This window comes from Nycticebus coucang, chromosome X, assembly GCF_027406575.1.
Source record: "Nycticebus coucang isolate mNycCou1 chromosome X, mNycCou1.pri, whole genome shotgun sequence".
Classification (NCBI taxonomy): Eukaryota; Metazoa; Chordata; class Mammalia; order Primates; family Lorisidae; genus Nycticebus; species Nycticebus coucang.
The window spans coordinates 64,520,267-64,547,014 of NC_069804.1; the positions used below are offsets into that span (position 1 = coordinate 64,520,267).

Below are 26,748 nucleotides of genomic sequence, written 5' to 3' on the forward strand. Positions count from 1 at the left end.
ATGGGCCTCAGTCCGAGGGAGATCAGGGAGAACGGAGCAGGTTGGTTGAGAGGTCGACGCAGGAAAATGACAGACTGCCACACAGCATGTGATGAAGGAAGCAGCTGCAAAATTTACTGAGAGTATGTGTTGGTATTTATACATTTTCTTTCCAAGGTTCAAACAATGCAATCTTTATTTTGCTTATGCTTATAAATTATCTTTGTGTCTGCATATGCGGTTTATCATGCATTATATGTTTTCAAGGTTTTGTTCTCCGGAGGGAGGTGGTTTATCTTTTCAAGGTTTTGCTCTCTGGAGGGAGGTGGTTTATCAGTAACACCTGGTTACTCCCTCTTATCTAGGAATGTCAAGGCTTGTGACTTTTCTTAGCCCTGCAATTTTTTTTCAGTTTCTTATAATTTCTTTTAAAAACAGCTGAACATATTCTTTTACGTATAATGCTTGACTACTTCTATATATATTTTCTATATATTTTTACTTTTATTAGTAATTATACTTTGATTCATAATTAATTGTTTGTCAAACATTAAACTACTCTATTGATTTGTATTACATATGAAAATTAGTGAAGCAAGATGTTTTTCTAAGTAAAGTTTTACTGCAGGTGGTGATAGTGCATGTCGTGTTGGAACATCTTCTTTGCTGTGCCTGCATTGTCTCAAGTCACTGACATTTATGGTAGGGACGTGCTGTTGACCAGGCTTACTTGGAGCCACTGAGTCTGACACAGCCATTCTTGTTGTGCTTAATCTGGATCAGTAAACCACTGTGTTTATGCTTAGAATTAACAGAACAAACAAGCATTTAACTGAACATAAAGGTTTCTTAATTGTATGCCGTACCCCGTAGATGATTGCATCAAAAAACAGCATGCTAGGCAACATTTCTATTGCTGTGCACACTGGGGGTGCTGGGGGCTTCGCTCCGAGGAGCACAGACCTCCTTTCCTTCGTTTTACAAAGTGGACAGCGCCACCTCGCTGCGGCATGATGCCGAGGGTGCGGCAGGATACAGATGCTTTTCCTCATGAAATAATTAAAGAGAACTTTCCAGACATGCCAGAGATTCTGAAATTCAGATAGCAGAAAGTTTCAGAACACCAGCACTACTCAACTCAAATAAAAATTCTCATAGACACATTATAATTAATTTCGCTAAAGTAAATAGGAAGGATAAAATTCGGAAAGCTGTAACATGTAAGAAAATCATTACATACAAGGGGAAGAACATTAGAATGACTGAAGATCTCTCCGCTTAAACGTTTCAAGCTAGAAGAGGGTGGTCACTGACCTTAAATCTCCTTAAACAAAATAACTTTCAACCCAGGATCCTGTATCCAACTAAACTGAGTTTCATCTATGATGGAGAAATTAAATACTTTAATGACATTCACATGTTGAAGAAATTTGCCATAACTAAACCAGCTCTTCAGGATATTCTCAGACCTATCCTCCATAATGAACAACACAATCTTCCACCAGCAAACTAAAATCACTCAGAAATTTTTGATCAAATTCTAACTTCCATAGTGGAGAAAGGATTAAAAATGTCCATTGGACTTTTGAGAAACTCGATACCCAAAACTCTGTCGAGTTTATCATTACTCTCTATTAATGTGAATGGCATAAATTGCCCTCTAAAGAGACACAGGTTACCTGAATACAAAAACTCAGGCCAGACATCTGCTAAATTCAAGAATCTCACTTTCCCTTAAAAAATAAACATAGACTCAGGGTGAAGGGATGGTCATCTATAATTCAGGCAAATGGAAATGAGAAAAAAAGCAGGTGTTGCAATTATATTCACAGATATAACAGGCTTTAAACCAATCAAAGTAAGAGAAGACAATGATGGTCTCTTCTTATTTGTTAAGGTCAACACTCATCATGATGAGATTTCAATTATCAACATCTATGCACCCAACCACAATGAGCCTCAATTTATAAAAGAAACTCTACCTGACGTGAGCACTTTGATTTCCCCCAGCACCATAATTGTTGGAGACCTTAACACTCCTCTGGCAGTGTTGGATAGATCCCCCAAAAAGAAGCTAAGCAAAGAAATGTTTGAATTAAACTTAACCATTCAACATTTGCATCTAATAGACATCTATAGAACATTTCATACTAATCAAAACGAATGCACATTCTTCTCATCAGCCAACAGATCATCCTCCAAATTGATCACATCTTAGGCCATAAGTCTAACCTCAGAAAATTTAAAACAACAGACATCATTTATTGTATACTCTCGGACCACCACGGAATAAAAGTTGAACTCAGTAACAACAGGAATCTCAACAGACATACAAAAACATGGAAACCAAATAACCTCATGCTGAGTGATAGCTGAGTCATAGACGAGAGTAAGAAGGAAATTACCAAATTTTTGGAACAAAACAATAATGAAGAAACGAACTATCAGAACCTGTGGGATACAGCAAAGGCAGTCTTAAGAGGAAAATTTATAGTGTTGTAAGCCTTCCTCAAGAGGACAGAAAGATAGGAATTCAATAACTTAATGGGTCATCTCAAGCAACGGGAAAAGGAAGAACCTTGAACCCTAAGCCCAGCAGAAGAAAAAAAATAACTAAAATTAGAGCAGAACTTAATCAAATTGAAAACAAAAGAATCATACAAAAGATCAACCAGCAAAGAGTTGTTTTCTTGAAAAGGTCAATAAAATAGATAAACCGTTGGCTAACCTAACCAGAAGTAGAGGAGTAAAAGCCCTAATTTTGGGGTGTCACTTGTGGCTCAAAGAGTAGGGCACCAGCCCCATACGCTGGAGGTGGCGGGTTCAAACCCAGCCCCGGCCAAAAACGGCAAAAAAAAAAAAAAAATCCCTAATTTCATCAATCAGAAATGATAAAGGCCAAAAAACAATGGAATTGTCAGAAATTCAACAAATACTTAATGAATACTACATAATACTCTACTCTCAGAAGCATGAAAATCTGAAGAAAATAGACCAATACTTGGAAACGTGTCACCCTCCCAGACTTATCCAGAAAGAAGTGGAAATGTTGAACAAGCCTTTAACAACCTCTGAAATAGAATCAACTATAAGAAATCTCCCCAAAAAGAAAAGCCCAATACCAGATGGCTTCACATCAGAATTCTACCAGACCTTTAAAGAGGAACTAGTACCTATACTACTTAATCTTTTCCAAAACATAGAAGAAGAAGGAATATTTCTCAACTAATTCTATGAAGCAAATATCACCCTGATACCCAAACCAAGATAAGACCCAACAAGAAAATAAAACTACAGATCAAGATCTCTAATGAATACTGATGCAAAAATATTCAAAAAGATCCTAGCAAACAAAATCAAACAAATTATACACCACAACCAGGAGGGTTTCACCCACGGTCCCAAGGATGGTTCAATATATGTAAATCCATAAATGTAATACATCACATAAACAAATTAAAAAACAAAGACCGAATGATTCTCTCAATTGGTGCAGAAAAAGGTTTGAACAATATCCAGCATTCTTTTTTGATCAGAACGCTTAAGAAAATAGGTATAGAAGGAACATTTCTTAAACTGATAGAGGCCACCTACAACAAACCCACAGCCAATATCATAGTGAATGGAGTAAAAGTGAAATCATTTCCACTAAGATCAGGAACCAGGCAAGGACGCCACTGTCTCCAGCGCTTTTTATCATTGTTTTTTTTTTATTATTAAATCATAACTGTATACATTGATATGATCATGGGGCATCATACACTCGCTTCACAGACCATATGACACATTTTTATCACAGTGGTTAACATAGCCTTTCCAGCGTTATCTCAGTTACTGTGCCAAAACCTTTACATTCTACATCTACCAAGTTTCGCAAATACCCCTGTAAGATGCACCACAGGTGTGATCCCACCGATCCCCCTCCCTCTACCCATCCCCCCTTTCCCACTTCCCCCTATTGTTAAGTTGTAGCTGGGTTATAGCTTTCATGTGAGAGCCCCAAATTAGTTTCATAGTAGGGCTGAGTACATTGGGTACTTTTTCTTCCATTCTTGAGATACTTTACTAAGAAGAATATGTTCCAGCTCCATCCATGTAAACATGAAAGAGGTAAAGTCTCCATCTTTCTTTAAGGCTGCATAGTATTCCATGGTATACATATACCACAATTTATTAATCCATTCGTGGATCGACGGGCACTTGGGCTTTTTCCATGACTTAGCTATTATGAATTGGGCTACAATAAACATTCTGGTACAAATATCTTTGTTATGTTGTGATTTTTGGTCTTCTGGGCATATGCCCAGCAGAGGAATTACAGGATTGAATGGCACATCTAGTTTTAGATCTCTGAGTGTTCTCCATATATCTTTCCAAAAGGAATGTATTAATTTGCATTCCTACCAGCAGTGAAGAAGTGTTCCCTTTTCTCCACATCCACGCCAACATCTCTGGTCTTGAGATTTTGTGATATAGGCTAGTCTCATTGGAGTTAGATGATATCTCAAGGTAGTTTTGATTTGCATTTCTCTGATGATTAAAAATGATGAGCATTTTTTCATATGTCTGAAGGCCGTGCGCCTGTCTTCTTCAGAGAAGTTTCTCTTCAAATCCCTTGCCCAGCCTGCGATGGGATCCCTTGTTTTTTTCTTGCTCATGCGTTTGAGTTCTCTGTGGATTCTGGTTATTAAACCTTTGTCAGAGATATACCCAGCAAATATCTTCTCCCATTCTGAGGGCTGTCTCCTTGCTTTGCTTACTGTGTTATTAGCTGTGCAGAAGCTTTTTAGTTTGATCAAGTCCCAGTAGTGTATTTTTGAAGCTGCTTCAATTGCCCGGGGGGGTTCTCCTCATGAAATACTCATTCAGACCAATTTCTTCAAGGGTTTTCCCTGCATTCTCCTCTGGTATTTTTATAGTTTCATGTTTTAAGTTTAAATCTTTAATCCAATGAGAGTCTATCTTAGTTAATGGTGAAAGGTGTGGGTCCAATTTCAGTCTTCTGCAGGTTGCCAGCCAGTTCACCCAGCACCATTTGTTAAATAGGGAATCTTTTCCCCACTGAATGTTTTTAATTGGCTTGTCAAAAATCAAATAGCGGTAAGTAGCTGGATTCATCTCTTGGTTCTCTATTCTGTTCCAAATATCTACTTCTCTGTTTTTGTGCCAATACCATGCTGTTTTGATCACTATCGATTTGTAGTAAAGTCTGAGGTCTGGTAGTGTGATTCCTCCTGTTTTGTTTTTATTTCTGAGTAATGTCTTGGCTATTCGAGGTTTTTTCTGATTCCGTATAAAACGAAGTAATGTTTTTTTCAAGGTCTTTAAAATATGACAGTGGAGCTTTAATAGGGAGTGCGTTGAAATTATATATTGCTTTGGGTAGTATGGACATTTTGATAATGTTGATTCTTCCCAGCCATGATCATGGTATGTTTTTCCATTTGTTAACATTTTCAGCTCTTTCTTTTCTTAGAGTTTCATAGTTCTCTTTATAGAGATTTTTCACGTCTTTTGTTAGGTAAATTCCCAAATATTTCATCTTCTTTGGCACTACTGTGAATGGGATAGAGTCCTTAACTGCTTGTTCAACTTGACTGTTGTTGGTGTATATAAAGGCTACCGATTTATGGATGTTGATTTTGTAACCTGAGACGCTGCTGTATTCCTTGGTCACTTCTAGGAGTTTTGTAGTAGAGTCCTTAGTGTTTTCCAGATACACAATCATATCATCTGTGAAGAGCGAAAGTTTGATCTCTTCTGACCCTATATGGATACCCTTGATCGCCTTTTCTTCCCTAATTGCGGTGGCTAAAACTTCCATTACAATGTTGAAAAGCAATGGAGACAATGGGCAGCCTTGTCTGGTTCCTGATCTGAGTGGAAATGATTCCAATTTAACTCCATTCAATATGATATTGGCTGTGGGTTTGCTGTAGATGGCCTCTATCCACTTTTTATCATTGTAATGGAAGTCTTACCCACCAGAAACAGGCAAGAGAAGGCAATCAAGGGGATCCAAATAGGACCAGAGGAGATCAAATTGTCACTCTTTGCAGACGATATGATTATGTATCTGGAAAACCCCAGGAATCAACTACAAAACTCCTCTAAGTGATCAAGTAATATGGTAACTTCCCGGGATACAAAATAAACACTCATAAATCTGTAGCCTTTGTATATACCAACAATAGTCAAGGTGAAAAAACAATCAAAGGGAGGAGACAAGATGGCTGACTCAAGCCAGCTTTCCACAGAGGCTCCCATCAAGAAGGAGAGTTAAAGGACAAAAATTGAGCAAGTAACCAGGTGGATTTGAGCTGCACTAAGAGAGAAGGTTGAAGAACGCATGTCAACTCCACTGAGGTGAGCTGTGACTACAAGGATACAAACAAAAGGTACAAAATCCATCAACAAGCGGACAGGAGTCCCCTCCCCCATGAGAATGGTTCAGAGTGCCCAACGGACAATCGGGCAGAGTTCAAACCTCCTCCCACTACACTCCAAGGGAGAGACACCCTAAAAACTGGATCTATCTCCCCTACTAGGGTGCCATGGCGTCTTCCTGCCAGGCATAAAACTGTATAAACTGTATATAGTCTCTACCTGGAATTCTGAGCTCCCAGCGCTCCCCTTCACTCACACTGAGGTCTGGTGGCCAGTCGTGGTCGGAGGAGAGGGGACCGCACCGGAGTGGCAGTTCCCTGAGGAACAGTGCGACAGACGTCTTTTAGTGACAATACAGCCAGGCATAAAACTGTGTAAAGCTGTGTGTGTTCTCTGCCCACAACCCCAGGCTCCCACTGTTCCCTGCACTCCCCTCTGCTCTCGCTCCAAGGTCTGGAGGCCTGTCCTCCAGGGGTCCAGACACTTGGGCGATTGCTCGAGGGGTGTAGACAGTGCTGGGCTGCAGCTGGTCAGTGCAGACTCTGGGGTATGGGAGCAGAAAGACGACGGTTGCCCGGAACGGAGCTACACTGGAGCAGCGTTTGCCTAAGCCATAAAGGAGCAGCCCTCTTTTGCTAGCAATACAGTTCACTACCGAATATTCTGAAGCCACACCCCCTGTCTCCCTGGGCAACCAGAGACTCTGAGTTTCCTGAGGCAACTCCAACTTGCAAACCAGGGAAACTCCCAGGGCGGGGCTGAGCCAGTGGTCCACTTTACTAAACCTAAGACGCACGTGGCACGAAGGGGATCGTCAGCCTATAGACAATACATGAGCAAAGACAAGCTGATTTGGAACTCAATTCAGCTTCTCTTCTGCAGGGGAACCACAGAGTTGTTCTGTTCTGTTCTATTCTGTCAGTAACATTAATCAGGGGCGAGACTGGACCTGAGTGAAAACCCCCCAACCTTCATCAAGCACCCGAGGTTGTCAGGCCTCACCTCCTCCTGCTAGACAGAGGCAGAGTGCAGTGGCCTGGCAAACTTCCTTGTGATTCAGGCAGGTGCAAACTCCTGGACTACTGATTCACACTACAGGGAACTGGGTCAGCCAACTGCAGGGCTATAAGTGACTGGGTGTGACTGCAGTGCAAAATGGGGAAGGAAGCATTAACCTTCCCAGATGGATCTATTTGCTGGGTGGATCCTCCTGACTCCACGCAGCACTGGAGCAAGCCACACCAGAGTAGTCACCAGACCTCTGTGATCCAGTTCCCAGAGACCTCTTAAACTCTCTCACCAGAGACAGGTGCAGACTGAGACGATTGATTTGGACTTTTTGAATTGAAACAATCACCTGAGGACAAATGAGGTGGTGCCCTGTGTGCACGGTGGTAGGAAGGTTTGATTTTACTTTTCCAATTTTTTGCTGCTGGTGGGCAGGTGACTTAATTGCTGATATTTCTCCACAGCTGAGAGATCAATCCAGAGTATCTGTTTCACTAGGGTGGAATAGAAACCAGCTGAAAACAAGGCAGAAACACTTAGCCCCACCACACCAGACAGGGCCCCAGGTTCTCAGGCCACAACACTGTACAGGCCCTTGACAAAGCCCCAGGGGAAAAAATCAGAGGGAGTAAAACAACCATGAGGTGGAATCAGTGGGAAAACTCTGGTAACATGAATAACCAGAATAGATCAACCCCCACCAAGGAAAGATATGGCAGATGTAATTGAAGATCCCATTCATAAACAACTGCCTGAGATGTCAGAAATTGAATTCAGAATTTGGATTGCAGACAAGATTAACAAAGTGGAATTAGGAATTCGAGGAGAAATTCAAAAGTTGTCTCAAGAATTTAACAAATTTAAAGACAAAACCACCAAAGATGTAGACACACTGAAGCAAGAATTTGCAGCCCTCAAAGATATGGAAAATACAGTAGAATCCCTCAGCAACAGAATGGAGCAAGCAGAAGAAAGGATTTCTGACATGGAAGATAAAGCCTTTGAATGCTCCCAAACTCTCAATGAGGAAGAGAAATGGAGAGCAAAAACGGATCATTCTCTCAGAGAGCTCTGGGATAATTCAAAGAAGGCGAATATCCAAATCATAGGAGTTCCGGAAACAGATGAAGTGGCCTCGCTGGGCACAGAGGCCCTTCTGCATGAAATTATGAAAGAGAATTTTCCAGACATGCCTAGAGATTCTGAAATTCAGATAGCAGACAGCTTCAGAACCCCAGCACGACTCAACCCCAATAAGACATCCCCCAGGCATATCATAATTAACTTCACTAAAGTTAATATGAAGGAGAAAATCCTCAAAGCTGCCAGGAGAAAGAAAACCATTACCTTCAAAGGGAAGAATATTAGAATGACTGCAGATGTCTCTGCTTAAACTTTTCAAGCCAGAAGAGGGTGGTCACTGACTTAATCTCCTAAAGCAAAATAACTTTCAAACCCAGATCTTGTATCCAGCTAAACTGAGTTTCATTTATGATGGAGAAATTAAATACTTTAATGACATTCATATGTTGAAGAAATTTGCCATAACAAAACCAGCTCTTCAGGATATTCTCAGACATATCCTCCATAATGACCAACCCAATCCTATACCACAAAAGTAAACTCACTCAGAAACTTCTGATCAAACTCCAATTTCCACACTGGCGAAACGATTAAAAATGCCCACTGGACTTTTGAAAAACTCGATACCCAAAACTTCACCAGACTTATCAATATTCTCTATTAATGTGAACGGCTTAAACTGTCCTCTAAAGAGGCATAGGTTAGCTGACTGGATACAAAAACTCAGGCCAGATATCTGTTGCATACAAGAGTCACATCTTAACTTAAAAGACAAATACAGACTCAGGGTGAAAGGATGGTCATCCCAGAGCTCTCGGAGAGAATGATCCATTTTTGCTCTCTATTTCTCTTCCTCTTTGAGAGTTTGGGAGTGTTCAAACGCTTTATCTTCAATGTCAGAAATCTTTTCTTCTGCTTGCTCCATTCTTTAAATTCTTGAGACAGCTTTTGAATTTCTCCTCGAATTCCTGATTCCACTTTGTGAATTTTGTCTGCAATCCAAATTCTGAATTCGATTTCTGAAATCTCAGCCAGCTGTTTTTGAATAGGATCTTCAATTACATGTGCCATATCTTTTCTTGGGGGGGTTGATCTATTCTGGTTATTTATGTTACCCGAGTTTTTCTGCTGATTCCGCCCCATGGTTGTTTTAGTCCCTTTGATTTTTTCCCCTGGGGCTTTGTCAAGGGCCTGTACAGTGTTGTTGCCTGCGAAACTGGGGCCCTGTCTGGTGTGCTGAGGCTAAGTGGTTCTGTCTTGTTTTCAGCTGGTTTCTGTTCCACCCTAGTGAAACAGATATTCTGGATTGAAGTCTCAGCTGTGGAGAAATATCAGCAATTAAGTCACCCCACCCCCCACCGGCAAACAATTGGAAAAGAAAAACCAAATTTTCCTACCACCGTATACCCAGGGTACCACCTGATTTTTCCTCAGGCAATTGGTTCAATTCAAAAAGTCCAAACCAATCGTCTCAGTCTGCACCTGTCTCGGGTGAGAGAATTTAAGAGGTCTCTGGGAACTGGATCACAGGGGTCTGGTGACTACTCTGGTGTGGCTTGCTCCAGTGCTGCATGGAGTCAGGAGGAGCCACCCAGCCAATAGATCCATCTGGGAAGGTTGCTGCCTCTTTCCCGACCTTGTACCACTGTCACACCCAGTCACTGATAGCCCTGCAGTTGGCTGACCCAGATGTCTGTAGTGAATCAGTAGTCCAGGAGTTTGCACCTGCCTGAATCACAGGGAAGTCTGCCAGGCTGCTGCGCTCTGCCTCTCTCTATCAGGAGGATGTGAGGCCTGACAACCTCAGGTGCTTGATGAAGGTTGGGGGGTTTTATTCAGGTCCAGTCTCGCCCCTGATTAATGTTACTGACAGAACAGAACAGAACAACTCTGCGGTTCCCCTGCAGAAGAGAAGCTGAATTGAGTTCCAAATCAGCTTGTCTTTGTTCGTGTATTGTCTATAGGCTGACGATCCCTTGAGGGCCAGCTGTGTCTTAGGTTTAGTAAAGCGGACCTCTGGGTCAGCCCCGCCCTGGGAGTTTCCCTGGTTTGCAAGTTTGAGTTGCCTCATGCAAATCCTATACTCAGAGTCTCTGGTTGCCCAGGGAGACAGGGGGTGTGTCTTCAGAATATTTGGTAGTGAGCTGTATTGCTAGCAAAAGAGGGCTGCTGTTTTATGGCTCAGGCAACCGCTGCTCCTGTGTATCTCTTCTCTGTCCAATTGTCGTCTCTCTGCTCCCGCACCCCAGAGTCTGCACCGACTGGCTGCAGCCCAGCACTGTCTACACCCCTCGAGCAATCGCCCAAGAGTCCAGAACCCTGGAGGACAGGCCTCCAGACCTTGGAGCGAGAGCAGAGGGGAGTGCAGGGAGTGCTGTGAGCCAGGGGCCGCAGACAGAGAACACACACAGCTTTACACAATTTTATGCCTGGCCATATTGCCACCAAAAGAGGGCTGTCGCCCTGTGCCTCAGGGAACTGCCACTCCAGTTTTGTCCCCTCTCTGCCGTCTGGGACTGGCCTCCAGACCTCAATGTGAGTGAAGGAGAGTGCTGGGAGCTCAGAATTCCAGGTAGAGACTATATACAGTTTATACAGTTTTATGCATGGCAGGAGAATGCCGTGGCACCCTAGTAGGGGAGGTAGGTCCAGTTTTTAGGGGGTCTCTCCCGTGGAGTGTAGTGGGAGGACGTTTGAACTCTGCCCAGTTGTTTGTTGGGCACTCTGAGCTGTTCTCATGGGTGAGGGGACTCCCGTCCGCTTGTTGATGGATTTTGTACCTTTTGTTTGTATCCTTGTGGTCGCAGCTCGCCCCAGCGAGGTTGACTTGCGTTCTTCAAACTTCTCTCTTAGTGCAGCTCAAATCCACCATGTTACTTGCTGAATTTTTGTCCTTTAACTCTCATACTAGACTGGAGCCTCTGTGGAAAGCTGGCTTCAGTCAGCCATCTTGTCTCATATCTTGTTGAATATTGTCTGGGTAACAGGTGGTCTTCTGGGGTATGAGATATTACTCACCATGCTAATACAACTGGAGGCCTTGGCTGATTTCTTAAACCCCACAGGTTTGAGACCCTAAATCTCTCTTCAGCCCTCTTAAAATGCTCTTTAAACTTCTAAACTTTGCTAAGCAAAAGCTTTCCCAGGAAAGTGCTTGTTGCTGGGATCACTGCTGAAGTTGCTATTCACTTATCCAGTGTGCCAAAAGTGGTCTCACTCTACCCCTGAGGGTTAAGGCTATAAGCTAAGTCTTCATCTTTAGGCCGCTCAGTCACTAGGTTAGTAGCTCCAGCCCGATCCTTGCTCTGTGACCCTGAGGGTGGAGCTTGCTGGGGCAGTTCTCTCACAATGGCTCCTTGTGGCCCACAGTCAAACACTATTAGCTTTATCTGGCCCAGCGGCTCAGTCTGGGGCCCTAGACAATGCCCAAAGTTCTCTGCATTCCTGCCCAATCTCTCCCCATGGCAGTTCAACTGAGTGCCAAGTCCAAAAACACCAAAACATTTCATAGGTAAGGCCTTTCCAATTTGCAGTCTCACTGCTGCTTTACTTACAGCTGCCAGTGGTATTAGACCGATCGAACACACACAACAACTTGCCAGTTATCCACTGTTTTTGTCCTCCTCTTGGGGTCCAGAAGTATCTCACTGACTCCCTTTATCCTCAAAGGGATAATTATATTCAGATCCCACCAGCCAGAGATGCCTGGAGTCTTATCTCCCCAGCCTCACTGTGCCCAGTTGCAGGGAAGCTGTTACTCGGCCGCCATCATGCTGTCACCCAAAAGATGTGCTTTTTTAGCTCAAGGCACGTGCTCTGTCCACTAGGCTGGGCAGTTCCATTTTGGCCACAGAAAAGAGGGAAGATCACCCCATCAGATTCTAGAAAGAGAACAGCTGAGAGGTGTGACTGCTTGCCACCTGCAGGAAAGTGGAGTTTATGAAGGAAGAGCAGATTGCAGAGACTAAAGGGGGCAGAATGGGGAATGAGGCAGGCCAGCTTATTTTGCAGAAGCTCAGATGCAGGAGTGCAGGGGTGGTCTTTGGAGCAAGGACTTTTTTTGAATCTAAATTTTTTAAAAACAGAATAGTTGAAAAGGAGAAAAATGGAATTCAGAATATGGGTTAAAAATAAAATGTGTAGAATTGAAGAGATAATTGAACACCAGCAAAAATAAGTACAAAAATCAATTCAAGAAATTAACAAAATTAAAGTCATCAATGATACAGACAAAATTATGAAGACTATAATGGAGCTTAAATATTTGAAATAGGCCTTTAAGAAGTTTCAAAACACAACAGTGAATTTCAGCAACAGAATTAACCAAGGAGAAGAAAATATCTCAGACCATGAAGACAACACTCTTAAGCAAACTCAATCATTTAAAGAACCTGAAAAGAAAGAGAGCAAAAGCAGAACAATCTCTTAGAGAGATGTGGGAAGGTGAAAAGCATAGAAGCATACCAATTTTAGGTATGCCTAAAGAAGAAAAAGAGAGTCCCAAGAGCTTATAGTCTCTAGATGAAGATATTATAGATGAAAGTTTCCCAAGCATCAAGAGAGACCCAGACATACAACTATCAGAAGTGTATAAAACTCCAGAATAAGTCAATTCAAGCCAAGCGTCTCCTAGATACATTGCAACTAACCTGACAAAAGTCAAAATGAAACAAAAAAATTCTATAAGCATCCAACTCTAAGCAGCCTCTGACCTACAAGGGTAAATTCATCAGGGTAACAGCTGATTTCTCAGAAGAAATCTTTTTTTTTTTTAATTTTTTTATTAAATCATAACTGTATACAATGATATGATTATGGGGCATCATACACTCACTTCATAAACCATTTGACACATTTTTATCACAGTGGTTAACATAGCCTTTCCGGCGTTATCTCAGTTACTGTGCCAAAACATTTACATTCTACATTTACCAAGTTTCGCAAATACCCCTGTAATATGCACCACAGGTGTGATCCCACCGATTCCCCTCCCTCTACCCACCCCCCCCTTTCCCACTTCCCCCTGTTGTTAATTTGGAAAGATATATGGAGAACACTCAGAGATCTAAAAATAGATCTGTCATTCAATCCTGTAATTCCTCTGCTGGGCATATACCCAGAAGACCAAAAATCACAACATAACAAAGATATTTGTACCAGAATGTTTATTGCAGCCCAATTCATAATTGCTAAGTCATGGAAAAAGCCGAAGTGCCCATCGATCCACGAATGGATTAATAAATTGTGGTATATATATACCATGGAATACTATGCAGCCTTAAAGAAAGATGGAGACTTTACCTCTTTCATGTTTACATGGATGGAGCTGGAACATATTCTTCTTAGTAAAGTATCCCAAGAATGGAAGAAAAAATACCCAATGTACACAGCCCTACTATGAAACTAATTTGGGACTCTCACATGAAAGCTATAACCCAGCTACAACTCAGAAGAAATCTTAAAGGCCAGAAGGAAATACACTACTATTGTTAATTGTCATGGTCCTGCCCCAGGGGCAGAGTCTTCTAAGACTTATGGAACTGGCATGACCAACTGAAGAAATATAAAGTTAAAAGTGATGATAAAGAAAGAGACACAAGACACAGAATAGAATTTTCAAAGTGGGGAGAACAAGGGACCATGGACAATTCATGGGCTTCTGTGAGTGGCCTCGAGTTTCTGTTCCACTCAGCTTTTGTTGAAATCTATCTACCCATATAGTAAGTTAAGGGAGGAAAAAAAAGACACCAACAGTTTCCCTGAGTGAGCAGATCAGCTCCTATTGTTATTATTATTCACTTTAAGGATTTGAGCAGTTTTGAGGAATCTAAAACTTGAGCTTTGTGTGGGGGAAGCCTACTGTCTGAAGTCACACACAGAGATTCCTAAGGAGGTGTTAAACTCTGCTAGTTCACTGTAGTAAAATGCCACTGGCATTAATCTCCCCTGAGGAATTGGTGGGAGAGGGGCATTTTCCTCTTATCACCACCACAGAGGATTTTCTTCTGCAATAAGGGATATTAAGCCCTCCTGCCCATATCTCAGGGCTGGAGCTGTTCCCTTGGTCTCTGCCCCAGCCAAATGCAAATCTTCACAATGGGTATCTTCTTTGTCTGTTTAATGGGCAGGAAATGACCTAGAAGTTGTATCTATTCCAAGTCTTGTCATAATCTCTTTTATGACTATTATCTTCCTCAGAGTCTTCACAGACTCAGCAGGGTATTGGTTTAAGCTGTATCCCCAATAGGCCAGAGTTTCAGCAAAGGTGAGAAACTTGTTCAGATGATAAATTTAGCAATGGTTAGCTTAAAGGTAAACTAGCTGACTTTTCTTTGTTCTGACTCATTCAGCTTATTTTTAATTTTCCCTTTTTTGAAGGGTGCCCTCCACTGCCAAGAATGGGATCTTCAGTTCCCATTCTACCTGCAGTTACTCTTCTCAAACAGAACTAAGAACCCGGGGTTCTATACCCTGGAAAACTAAGTTTCATATTTAGTGGAGAAATCACATCTTTCTCTGACAAGCAAACGTTGAAGAAATATGTCACTACTACAAATTCCCTGCAGGAAGTATTCAGATATATACCATACACAGATTAACACAGTAGACTCTCAACAAAGTATTACTACCTACCTAACATTGTGGTTTCATTTGAAACCACAATGACCCATGTAGGAAAACAAAGCAACAGAATCCCACACAACATGACAAGCAGAAGTTGACGCTATTTTTCAATTTACTCAGTAAATGTGAATGGCTTGAACTCACCACTGAAGAGACACGTGCTGGCTGATTGGGTAGAAAAATGTAAGCCAAGTATATGGTGTCTTCAGGAAACATATGTAACCCCTAAGGACACATCAAAACTCAGAAGGAGGAGTTGGGAAACAATAGTTTGTGCAAATGGAAGCCAAAAGAAACTGGGAATTGCAAATCTCACAAGCATCATTGACTTTAAAGCAACAAAAGTAGGGGTTGGGTGCAGTGGCTCACTCCTGTAATCCTAGCACTTTAGGAGGCTGAGGCAGGTGGATTTCCCGAGTTCACAGGTTTGAGACTAGCCTGAGGCAGTGTGAGACCTCATCTCTAAAAATAGTTGGGCATTGTGGTGGGCACCTGTAGTCCCAGCTACTTGGGAGACTGAGGCAAGAGAATCGCTTAAGTCAGAGATTTTGAGGTTGCTGTTAGCTATGATGACATGGCACTCTACCTAGGGTGACAAAATGAGACTCTGTCTCAAAAAATAAATAAATAATAAAGCAATGAAAGGAAAGAAAAATAAAGATGGTTATTGTATTCTGGTTCAGAGAATAATTCATCAAGGAGGTGTATATATCCTAAATATTTGTGCAACAAAGTTACGCACTCCCATATTTATAAAGCAAATTCTACTTGGTCTATACAAAATAATAAACAGCAACACCATAATATGTAGGATATTCAACACTCCAATGACAGAATTGGAGATATCTACCAAGTAGTAATTAAACAATGAAACTTTGGACTTAAATACAACTCTAGAACAAATGGAGTCAACAGATATTACACTGAACATTTCATCCCAAAACCACTGAATATTCAAGGTCTGAAAATTCGATTTGCAAACTCATTCCAGAAGAAGTGCAATTGTTCTGTTATTCTCCGTAGGTGCACAGTAAATAGACCTCTTCTTCTTTCATGTTCCTAATTGTGAGTTGATATTTCATCAGGCTTTCAGGTAAAAGGGAGTTTCCCTCATCCACACAATAGATACAGCCGGAAGTTAACCAGTCCTTCTTTCCTAACTTCTTTACTGCTGGAACTGGTTACTGAATAATGGCATAGTCCTCCTTGATAGGTACAAGATTTGTGACTTCTCCCACTACTTCTATTGATAACATTGTCATTGTACAGCACAAGGAACTGTACTTCATAGATAACATCTCTTCAATATCATAAACCCCAAATACTTGTCTATATAACATTACTATTATAAATCCAAAGATTGATCTGTGAAGTATTTGCAGATTTTGTATTTTGGGTAGAGTCACCAACCCCAACTAGGCCCATGGAAATGTATGGAAATAGACCTATAAGCTTCAAGACCCCCATACCAAGGAAATCGCCGAACTAAGAAGTTAATCTTTAATTCCCAACGCTGTCGGTTTATCCATGACCAATCATCAGACCAAATTCCCTAGACCTTTGACCACCAAACTATCTTTAAATATATTTTCTCACAAATTATTTGGGAGATGAATTTGAGAGATTAGTCTTATCTCCTCAGAGTACCTGTAATATATTCATGTCTTTCTAGGCCATCACCCCTGCTGTCTTGATATATTGGCTTACCATTACACAGAGGGAATAAAACCCTGTTGGGCTATTATATATCATTCTTCTCATTTTATGTAAAATATAAATTTATTGAGCCTCACACGAATATAACAATTTTGCCTCATCAACTCCTCCCACATTTTTCTTTCTGTATTCTTTTAAAATGTTAAAGCTTCCAATTTCCCCTTGACAAAACAAAACAAAGCAAAAAATAGTCACAGCTTGTCTGTAGTTTGTGTTTTTCTCAGGTGCATCCTCAAATTTGGATTAATCCCTATTAATTGAGACATACTGCCTCAGTCATTTACTTGGGTCAACAAATGGTGACTACAACGGGACTGCTGAGAAGAGTTCGACCTTAACTGGTAGCGACTTTCTAACTGGTGCTTCTGGTACCAGCTAGAGCTCCTTGCTGCTCTGATCAATTGGCAAATTTGCTGAAGTTTGGACTTCTCTCTCCAGAGATCCCAGTCTCTTAAATGTTAAGTTGAGGGGACATGGAGACAAGATGGCGGACTGAAGCCAGCTTTCAACAGAGGCTTCCGTCCAGAAGGAGAGTTAAGGGACAGGAATTTAGTAAGTATCCTGGTGGACTTGAGCCATATCAAGAGAGAAGTTTGAAGAACACACATCAACACCGCTGAGGCAAGCTTTGATCACAAGGATGCAAACAAAAGGTACAAAATCCACCACCAAGCGGACGGGGGTCCCCCTCCCCCATGAGACCGGCTCAAGAGCCCCACAATTAAACAAACGGGCAGAAATTAAAGGCCCTCACACTACACTCCACGGGAGAGACCTTCTAAAAACTGGACCTACCTCCCCTACTGGGGTGCCGTGGGTGGCGTTCTCCTGCTGGGCATAAAACTGAATAAAACTTTAAAAATCCTTTGCTGGCAACCCTGAATCCCCAACACTCCCCTCCTGCCCACTGAGGTCTGGAGGCCTGTCCCCCAGGAGTTCGGATTCTTGAGTGATTTCTCAAGGGGAGTGGACAGTCCCCAAGTTGCGACTGGTCAGCATTGACTGTGAGGCACGCGAGTGAGGAGAGGGCACCGGGCTGAGGGAGAGTCATGCCTCGGCGGCACTTCCCTGTGGTGCGGTGCAGCAGCCCTCCCCGTGCATCAGTACAGCCAGGCATAAAACTGAATGAAACTCTAGCTTTCCCCCCACTCTCACTCGGGGTCTGGGGGCCTGTCCCCCAGGAGTTCGGATCCTTGGGTGATTTCTCGAGGGGAGCGCACAGTGCCCGAGCCACGATTGGTCAGCACTGACTCTGAGACACGCGAGTGAGGAGAGGGCACCAGACTGAGGGGGAGTCACGCCTTGGCGGCACTTCCCTGTGGTGTGGTGCAGCAACCCTCCCCGAGGAACATTATGGCCTGGCACAAAACTGAATAAAACTCTAGCTTCCCCACTGAGAGCCCCTAATCTCACTCGGGGTCTGGAGGCCTATCCCCCAGGAGTTCAGATCCTTGGGTGATTTCTTGAGGGGAGTGCACAGTGCCCGAGCTGCGTCAGGTCAGCGCTGACTCTGAGACACGTGAGGGAAGAGAGGGCACTCTGCTGAGGGGAAATCAAGCCTTGGTGGCACTTCCCTGTGGTGCGGTGCAGCAGCCCTCCCCGGGGGGCAACAGTACTGCCGGGCATAAAACTGAATGAAACTCTAGCTTCCCCCCCACTCCCACTAGGGGTCTGGGGTCCTGTCCCCCAAGAGTTCGGATTCTTGGGGGATCTCTCGAGGGGTGTGGACCCAGCATAAACTGCAGCTGCTCAGTGCTGACTCTGGGGCGCGAGACAGAGGAGAAAAGGGTCGGCTGAGTGCCCACAACAGAGTGGCAGTTCCCTGGAGGCAGAGCAACAGCCGTTTTTTCTTTAACGGCAGAATGGCTCACTTCTGGATATTCTGAGGCCACACCCCCTGTCTCCCTGGACAACCAGAGGAGGCCACCGTTGAGCGGGGGATTTCCTGACACTGCTCACAAACACGGGAAGCTTCCAGGGTGGGGCCGACCCAGAGACGTGATCGGACGCAAACCTTCAGCAGCAAAGAGGACACAAACCTCCAGCAGCAAAGACGTTTGAACTCAGAACAGCCCGTCTTCTGTGGCGATTTCGGCAGGAACAGAGACAGAACCCCGCAAAGTTGTCTGTTCTGTTCTGTTAACAGCACCCATCAGGGACGGGGCTAAGCCTGAGTGAACACCTCCTTCCCATCACCTACATCAAGCACTCAAAGATGTCAGGCCCCATCTCCTCCTGCTAAATAGCAGCAGTCTGGGGGGGCCTGGCAGACTTATTTGCGATTCAGGCAGGGGCAAACCCCTGGAGTGTCTGTTCACTGCAGGCAACTGGGTTAGCCATCTGCAGAGATATCAGTGACTGGGTCCGACGGAGGGGCAAAGTGGGGAAGAAGACGTCAAACTTCCCAGACTGCTCTGTTTGCTGGGTGGCTCCTCCTGACTCCACGCTGCACTGAGATGAGCCATGTCAGAGCAGTCACCAGGCCCCTGTGATCCAGTTCCCAGAGACCTCTTGAACTCTCCCACCTGAGACAGGTGCCGATTGAGACAGTTGATTCGGACCTTTTGAACTGGGCTAATAGACTGAGGACTTTTCAGGCGGTGCCCTGGGTGTGCGGTTTTAGGAAGGTTTGATTCTCCTTTTCCAAATGGGGCCAGAGGTGGGCGGGTGGGGTGACTTAATTGCTGATTTTTCCACACAGCTGAGACTTCAAGCCAGAGTATACGTTGCAATAGGATGGAACAGAAACCAGCTGAAAACAAGACAGAACCACTTAGCTCCACCACACAAGACAGAGCCCCAGTTTCTCAGGCCACAACACTGTATGGGCCCTTGATAAAGCCCCAGGGGAAAAATCAAAGGGAGTAAAATAACCATGGAGTGGAATCAGCAGAAAAACACTCGTAACATGAATAACCAGAATAGATCAACCCCCCCCAAGAAAAGATGGCAGATGTGATTGAAGATCCCATTCATAAACAACTGGCTGAGATGTCAGAAATCGAAATCAAGAGTTTGGATTGCAGACAAGATTAATAAAATGGAATTAGGAATTCGAGGAGAAACTCAAAAGTTGTTTCAAGAATTTAACGAACGTAAGACAAAACCACCAAAGACTTAGACACTCTGAAGCAAGAATTTACAGCCCTCAAAGATATGAAAAATACAGTAGAATCCCTCAGCAACAGAACGGAGCAAGCAGAAGAAAGGATTTCTGACATTGAAGATAAAGTCTTCAAACGCTCCCAATCTCTCAAACAGGAAGAGAAATGGAGAGCAAAAACGGATCACTCACTCAGAGAGCTCTCAGATAATTCAAAAAAAAAGCAATATAAGAATTATAGGGATTTCTGAGAATGATGAAGTGGCCTCCAAGGGCACAGAGTCCCTTCTGCATGAAATTATGAAAGAAAATTTTCCAGACATGCCTAGAGAATCTGAAATTCAGATAGCAGACAGCTTCAGAACCCCAGCACGATTCAACCCCAATAAGTCATCCCCCAGACATATCATAATTAGCTTCATTAAAGTTAACATGAAAAAGAAGATTCTCAAAGCAGTCCAGCAAAAGAAAACTATTACGTACAAACGTAAGAATATTAGAATAACTGCAGATCTCTCTGCTGAAACTTTTCAAGCCAGAAGAGGCTGGTCATCAACTTTTAATCTCCTAAAGCAAAATAACTTTCAACCCAGGATGTTGTATCCAGCTAAACTGAGTTTCATTTATGATGGAGAAATTAAATACTTCAATGACATTCATATGTTGAAAAAATTTGCCATAAGTAAACCAGCTCTTCAGGATATTCTCAGACCTATCCTCCACAATGACCAACCCAATCCTATAACACAAAAGTAAACTCACTCAGAAACTTCGGATCAAACTCTAACTTCCACACTGGCAAAAGGATTAAAAATGTTCACTGGACCTTTGAGAAACTCGATACCCAAAATTCCACCAGACTTATCAATACTCTCCATCAATGTGAATGGCTAAAACTGTCCTCTAAAGAGGCATAGGTTAGCTGACTGGATACAAAAACTCAAGCCAGATATTTGTTGCATGCAAGAGTCACATCTTAACTTAAAAGACAAATACAGACTCAGGGTGAAAGGATGGTCATCCATATTTCAGGCAAATGGTAATCAGAAAAAAGCAGGTGTTACAATTTTATTTGCAGATACAGTAGGCTTTAAACCATCAAAAGTAGGGAAGGACAAGAATGGTCACTTCATATTTGTTAAAGGTAATACTCAACATGATGAGATCTCAATTATTAATATCTATGCACCCAACCAGAATGCACCTCAATTTACAAGAGAAACTCTAACAGACATGAGCAACTTGTTTTCCTCCAGCTCCATAATCGTCGGAGTTTTCAACACTCCTTTGGCAGTGTCGGATCGATCCTCCAGCAAGAAGCTGAGCAAAGAGATCTTAGATTTAAACCTCACCATCCAATATTTAGATTTAGCAGACATCTACAGAACATTTCATGACAACAAAACTGAATACACATACTTCTCATCAGCCCGCGGAACTTACTCCGAAATTGAGCACATTTTAGGTCACAAGTATAACCTCAGTATATTTAAAGGAATAGAAATTATTCCATGCATCTTCTCGGACCATCATGGAAAAGAACTTGAATTGAGTAACAACAGGAATCTGCATACTCATACAAAAACATGGAAGTTAAATAACCTTATGCTGAATGATAGCTGGGTGAGAGATGAGATTAAGAAAGAAATTGCCAATGTTTTGGAACAAAACGACAATGAAGACACAAACTATCAGAACCTCTGGGACACCGCAAAAGCAGCTCCAAGAAGGAAATTTATAGCACTGCAAGTCTTCCTCAAGAGAACGGAAAGAGAGGAAGTTAACAACTTAATGTGACATCTCAAGCAACTGGAAAAGGAAGAACATTCCAACCTCAAACCCAGTAGAAGAAAAGAAATATCCAAAATTAGAGCAGAATTAAATGAAATTGAAAATGAATAATACAACAGATCAATAAATCAAAAAGCTTGTTTTTTTGAAAAGGTCAATAAAACAGATAAACCTCTGGCCAACCTTCTCAGAAAAAAAAGAGTAAAATCTCTAATATCATCAATCAGAAACAACAAAGATGAAATAACAACAGAGTCCTCAGAAATCCAAAAAGTCCTTAATGAATATTACAAGAAACTTTATTCTCAGAAATATGAAAATCTGAAGGAAATTGACCGATACTTGGAAACACACCACCTTCCAAGACTTAACCAGAATCAAGTGAAAATGTTGAACAGACCTATATCAAGTTCAGAAATAGCATCAACTATACAAAACCTCCCTAAAAAAAAAGCCCGGGACCAGATGGTTTCACGTCAGAATTCTACCAAACCTTTAAAGAGGAATTAGTACCTATATTACTCAACCTGTTCGAAAAGGTGGAAAAAGAAGGAAGACTACCCAACACGTTCTATGAAGCAAACATCACCCTGATCCCCAAACCAGGAAAAGACCCAACAAGAAAAGAAAATTATAGACCAATATCACTAGTGAATATAGATGCAAAAATATTCAACAAGATCGTAACAAACAGAATCCAGCAACACATCAAACAAATTATACATCATGACCAAGTTGGTTTTATCCCAGGGTCTCAAGGCTGGTTCAATATACGTAAATCTATAAATGTAATTCAGCACATAAACAAATTAAAAAACAAAGAACATATGATTCTCTCAATTGATGCAGAAAAAGCTTTTGATAATATCCAGCATCCCTTCATGATCAAAACACTCAAGAAAATTGGTCTAGAAGGGACTTTTCTTAAACTGATAGAGGCCATCTACAGCAAACCCACAGCCAATATCATATTGAATGGAGTTAAATTGGAATCATTTCCACTCAGATCAGGAACCAGACAAGGCTGATCATTGTCTCCATTGCTTTTCAACATTGTAATGGAAGTTTTAGCCACCGCAATTAGGGAAGAAAAGGCGATCAAGGGTATCCATATAGGGTCAGAAGAGATCAAACTTTCGCTCTTCACAGATGATATGATTGTGTATCTGGAAAACACTAAGGACTCTACTACAAAACTCCTAGAAGTGATCAAGGAATACAGCAGCGTCTCAGGTTACAAAATCAACATTCATAAATCGGTAGCCTTTATATACACCAACAACAGTCAAATTGAAAAAGCAGTTAAGGACTCTATCCCATTCACAGTAGTGCCAAAGAAGATGAAATATTTGGGAATTTACCTAACAAAAGACGTGAAAGATCTCTATAAAGGGAACTATGAAACTCTAAAAAAAGAAATAGCTGAAAATGTTAACAAATGGAAAAACATACCATGCTCATGGCTGGGAAGAATCAACATTGTCAAAATGTCCATACTACCCAAAGCAATATATGATTTCCACACACTCCCTATTAAAATTCCACTGTCATATTTTAAAGATCTTGAAAAAACAATACTTCCTTTTATATGGAATGAGAAAAAACCTCGAATAGCCAAGACATTACTCAGAAATAAAAACAAAACAGGACGAGTCACACTACCAGAACTCAGACTTTACTCCAAATCGATAGTGATCAAAACAGCATTGTATTGGCACAAAAACAGAGAATTAGATATCTGGAACAGAATAGAGAACCAAAAGATAAATCCAGCTACTTACCGCTATTTGATTTTTGACAAGCCAATTAAAAACATTCAGTGGGGAAAAGATTCCCTATTTAACAAGTGGTGCTGGGTGAACTGGCTGGCAACCTGCAGAAGACTGAAATTGGACCCACACCTTTCACCATTAACTAAGATAGACTCTCATTGGATTAAAGATTTAAACTTAAGACATGAAACTATCAAAATACTAGAGGAGAATGCAGGGAAAACCCTTGAAGAAATTGGTCTGGGTGAGTATTTCATGAGGAGAACCCCCCAGGTAATTGAAGCAGCTTCAAAAATACACTACTGGGACTTGATCAAACTAAAAAGCTTCTGCACAGCTAAGAACACTGTAAGTAAAGCAAGCAAACAGCCCTCAGAATGGGAGAAGATATTTGCTGGGTATATCTCTGACAAAGGTTTAGTAACCAGAGTCCACAGACAACTCAAACGCATGAGCAAGAAAAAAACAAGGGATCCCATCGCAGGCTGGGCAAGGGATTTGAAGAGAAACTTCTCTGAAGAAGACAGGCGCCCGGCCTTCAGACATATGAAAAAATGCTCGTCATCTTTAATCATGAGAGAAATGCAAATCAAAACTACTTTGAGATATCATGTAACTCCACTGAGACTAGCCTATATCACAAAATCTCAAGACCAGAGATGTTGGCGTGGATGCGGAGAAAAGGGAACACTTCTGCACTGCTGGTGGAAATGCAAATTAATACATTCCTTTTGGAAAGATATATGGAGAACACTCAGAGATCTAAAAATAGATCTGCCATTCCATCCTGTAATCACTCTGCTGGGCATATACCCAGAAGACCAAAAATCACAACATAACAAAGATATTTGTACCAGAATGTTTGTTGCAGCCCAATTCATAATTGCTAAGTCATGGAAAAAGCCCAAGTGCCCATCCATCCACGAATGGATTAATAAATTTTGGTATATGTACACCATGGAATACTATGCAGCCTTAAAGAAAGATGGAGACTTTACCTCTTTCATGTTTACGTGGATGGAGCTGGAACATAGTCTTCTTAGTAAAGTATCTCAAGAATGGAAGAAAAATTACCCAATGTACTCAGCCCTACTATGGAACTAATTTGGGGCTCTCACATGAAAGCTATAACCCAGTTACAACCTAACAATAGGGGGAAGTGGGAAAGGGAGGGCTGGTGGTGGGTAGAGGGAGTGGGATCGGTGGGATCACACCTGTTGTGCATCTTACAGGGGTATTTGCGAAACTTGGTAAATGTAGAATGTAAATGTTTTGGCACAGTAACTGAGATAACACCGGAAAGGCTATATTAACCATTGTGGTAAAAATGTGTCAAATGGTCTATGAAGCTAGTGTATGATGCCCCATGATCATATCAATGTATACAGTTATGATTTAATAAAAATAAAAAAAAAGAAAAAAATGTTAAGTTGAAATGTGAGTTTCATTCTGCCATGAAATTTCTTTAGTGCCCTTTCTGGCGACATGGCCGCCTGGCACCCGGACAAGCTCAGACAGGCTCTCAGCCCGCCCGGCCCCGAAGTTTCCCGCCTTCAAATTCCTCTCCTCAGGGCTGCGGCTCTTCACCTCCGCCCGCGGCTCCAGGGTCGCCTGGTCCCAGGGATGTGTTTGCTACTTTTCTACTAGTACTCATTGCCATACAAAATTTTATACAGATGCAGTGGAAGCTGTAAAAGACATCTCCGATGGTGGAAGGATTCTGGTTGGTGGTTTTGGTCTGTGTGGAATTCCAGAGAATCTTATAGGAGCTTTACTAAAGACTGGAGTAAAAGGACTAACTGCAGTTAGCAACAATGCTGGGGTTGATAACTTTGGCTTGGACCTTTTACTTCAATCCAAGCATATAAAACGTATGATCTCTTCCTACGTGGGAGAAAATGCGGAATTTGAACGACCGTACTTAGCTGGTGAATTAGGAGTAGAGCTGACACCTCAGGGCACACTTGCAGAGAGGATTCGTGCAGGCGGGGCTGGAGTTACTGCATTTTACACCACCACAGGGTGTGGGACCCTAGTACAAGAAGAGGGAGCACCCATCAAATACAACAAAGACGGCAGCGTTGCCATTGCCAGTAAGCCAAGAGAGGTGAGGGAGTTCAATGGCCAGCACTTTATACTGGAAGAAGCGATTACAGGGGATTTTGCTTTGGTGAAAGCCTGGAAGGCAGACCGAGCAGGAAATGTGATTTTCAGGAAAAGTGCAAGGAATTGCAAAGCTGCCAAAGTAACAGTGGTAGAGGTTGAAGAAATTGTGGATATTGGCACATTTGCTCCAGAAGATATTCATATTCCTCAGATTTATGTACATTGCCTTATAAAGGGAGAAACATATGAGAAAAGAATTGAGCGTTTATCAATCCGGAAAGATGGAGATGGAAAAGCCAAATCTGGGAAGCCTGGAGATGATGTAAGGGAACGAATCATCAAGCAGGCAGCTCTTGAGTTTGAGGATGGCATGTATGCTAATTTGGGCATAGGAATCCCTCTTCTGGCCAGCAATTTTGTTAGCCCAGATATGACTGTTCATCTTCTAAGTGAAAATGGAGTCCTGGGTTTGGGTCCATATCCACTACAACATGAAGCTGATACAGATCTAATTAATGCAGGAAAGGAAACAGTTACTATTCTTCCAGGACTCTCTTTTTTCTCCAGCAATGAATCATTTGCAATGATTAGAGGGGGACATATCAATCTCATAATGCTAGGAGCAATGCAGGTTTCCAAATATGGTGACCTGGCTAACTGGATGATTCCTGGGAAGATGGTGAAAGGAATGGGTGGTGCTATGGATTTAGTGTCCAGTGCCAAAACCAAAGTGGTTGTCACCATGGAGCATTCTGCAAAGAGAAATGCACATAAAATCATGGAGAAATGTACATTACCACTGACTGGAAAGGAATGTGTCAACCGCATTATTACTGAAAAGGCTGTGTTCGACATGGACAAGAAGAAAGGGTTAACTCTGATTGAGCTCTGGGAAGGCCTGACAGTGGAGGACATACAGAGGAGCAAGGGGTGTGATTTTGCAGTTTCACCAGAACTCATGCCTATGAAGCAGATTGCCAACTGAAATGTGGACATTTGTCCCAGGCTGCATGTTTTTCATTTCAAGCCCATTAAATTTAAGTGAAAGGATGTCGGTCATCATAACTGTATATTTAACAAGCTGTACTTGATTAGTTTGCTTCTAGTATTTCAGGCTTTATTCAGCCATATAGACTTCGTTCTCTCAAGAGTACTTGGTAGACATTTTAGTGAAAAACA

General features: G+C 42.1%; 1 protein-coding gene across 1 annotated transcript; it reads left to right on the plus strand.

Moving 5' to 3' along the window:
• On the plus strand, positions 1–26,748 carry LOC128576847 (succinyl-CoA:3-ketoacid coenzyme A transferase 1, mitochondrial-like). The gene is made up of 2 exons (XM_053579023.1): positions 1–40; positions 24,933–26,748. The coding sequence occupies exons 1-2, from the start codon at positions 1–3 to the stop codon at positions 26,552–26,554; spliced, it is 1,662 nt and encodes a 553-aa protein (XP_053434998.1). The 3' UTR covers positions 26,555–26,748.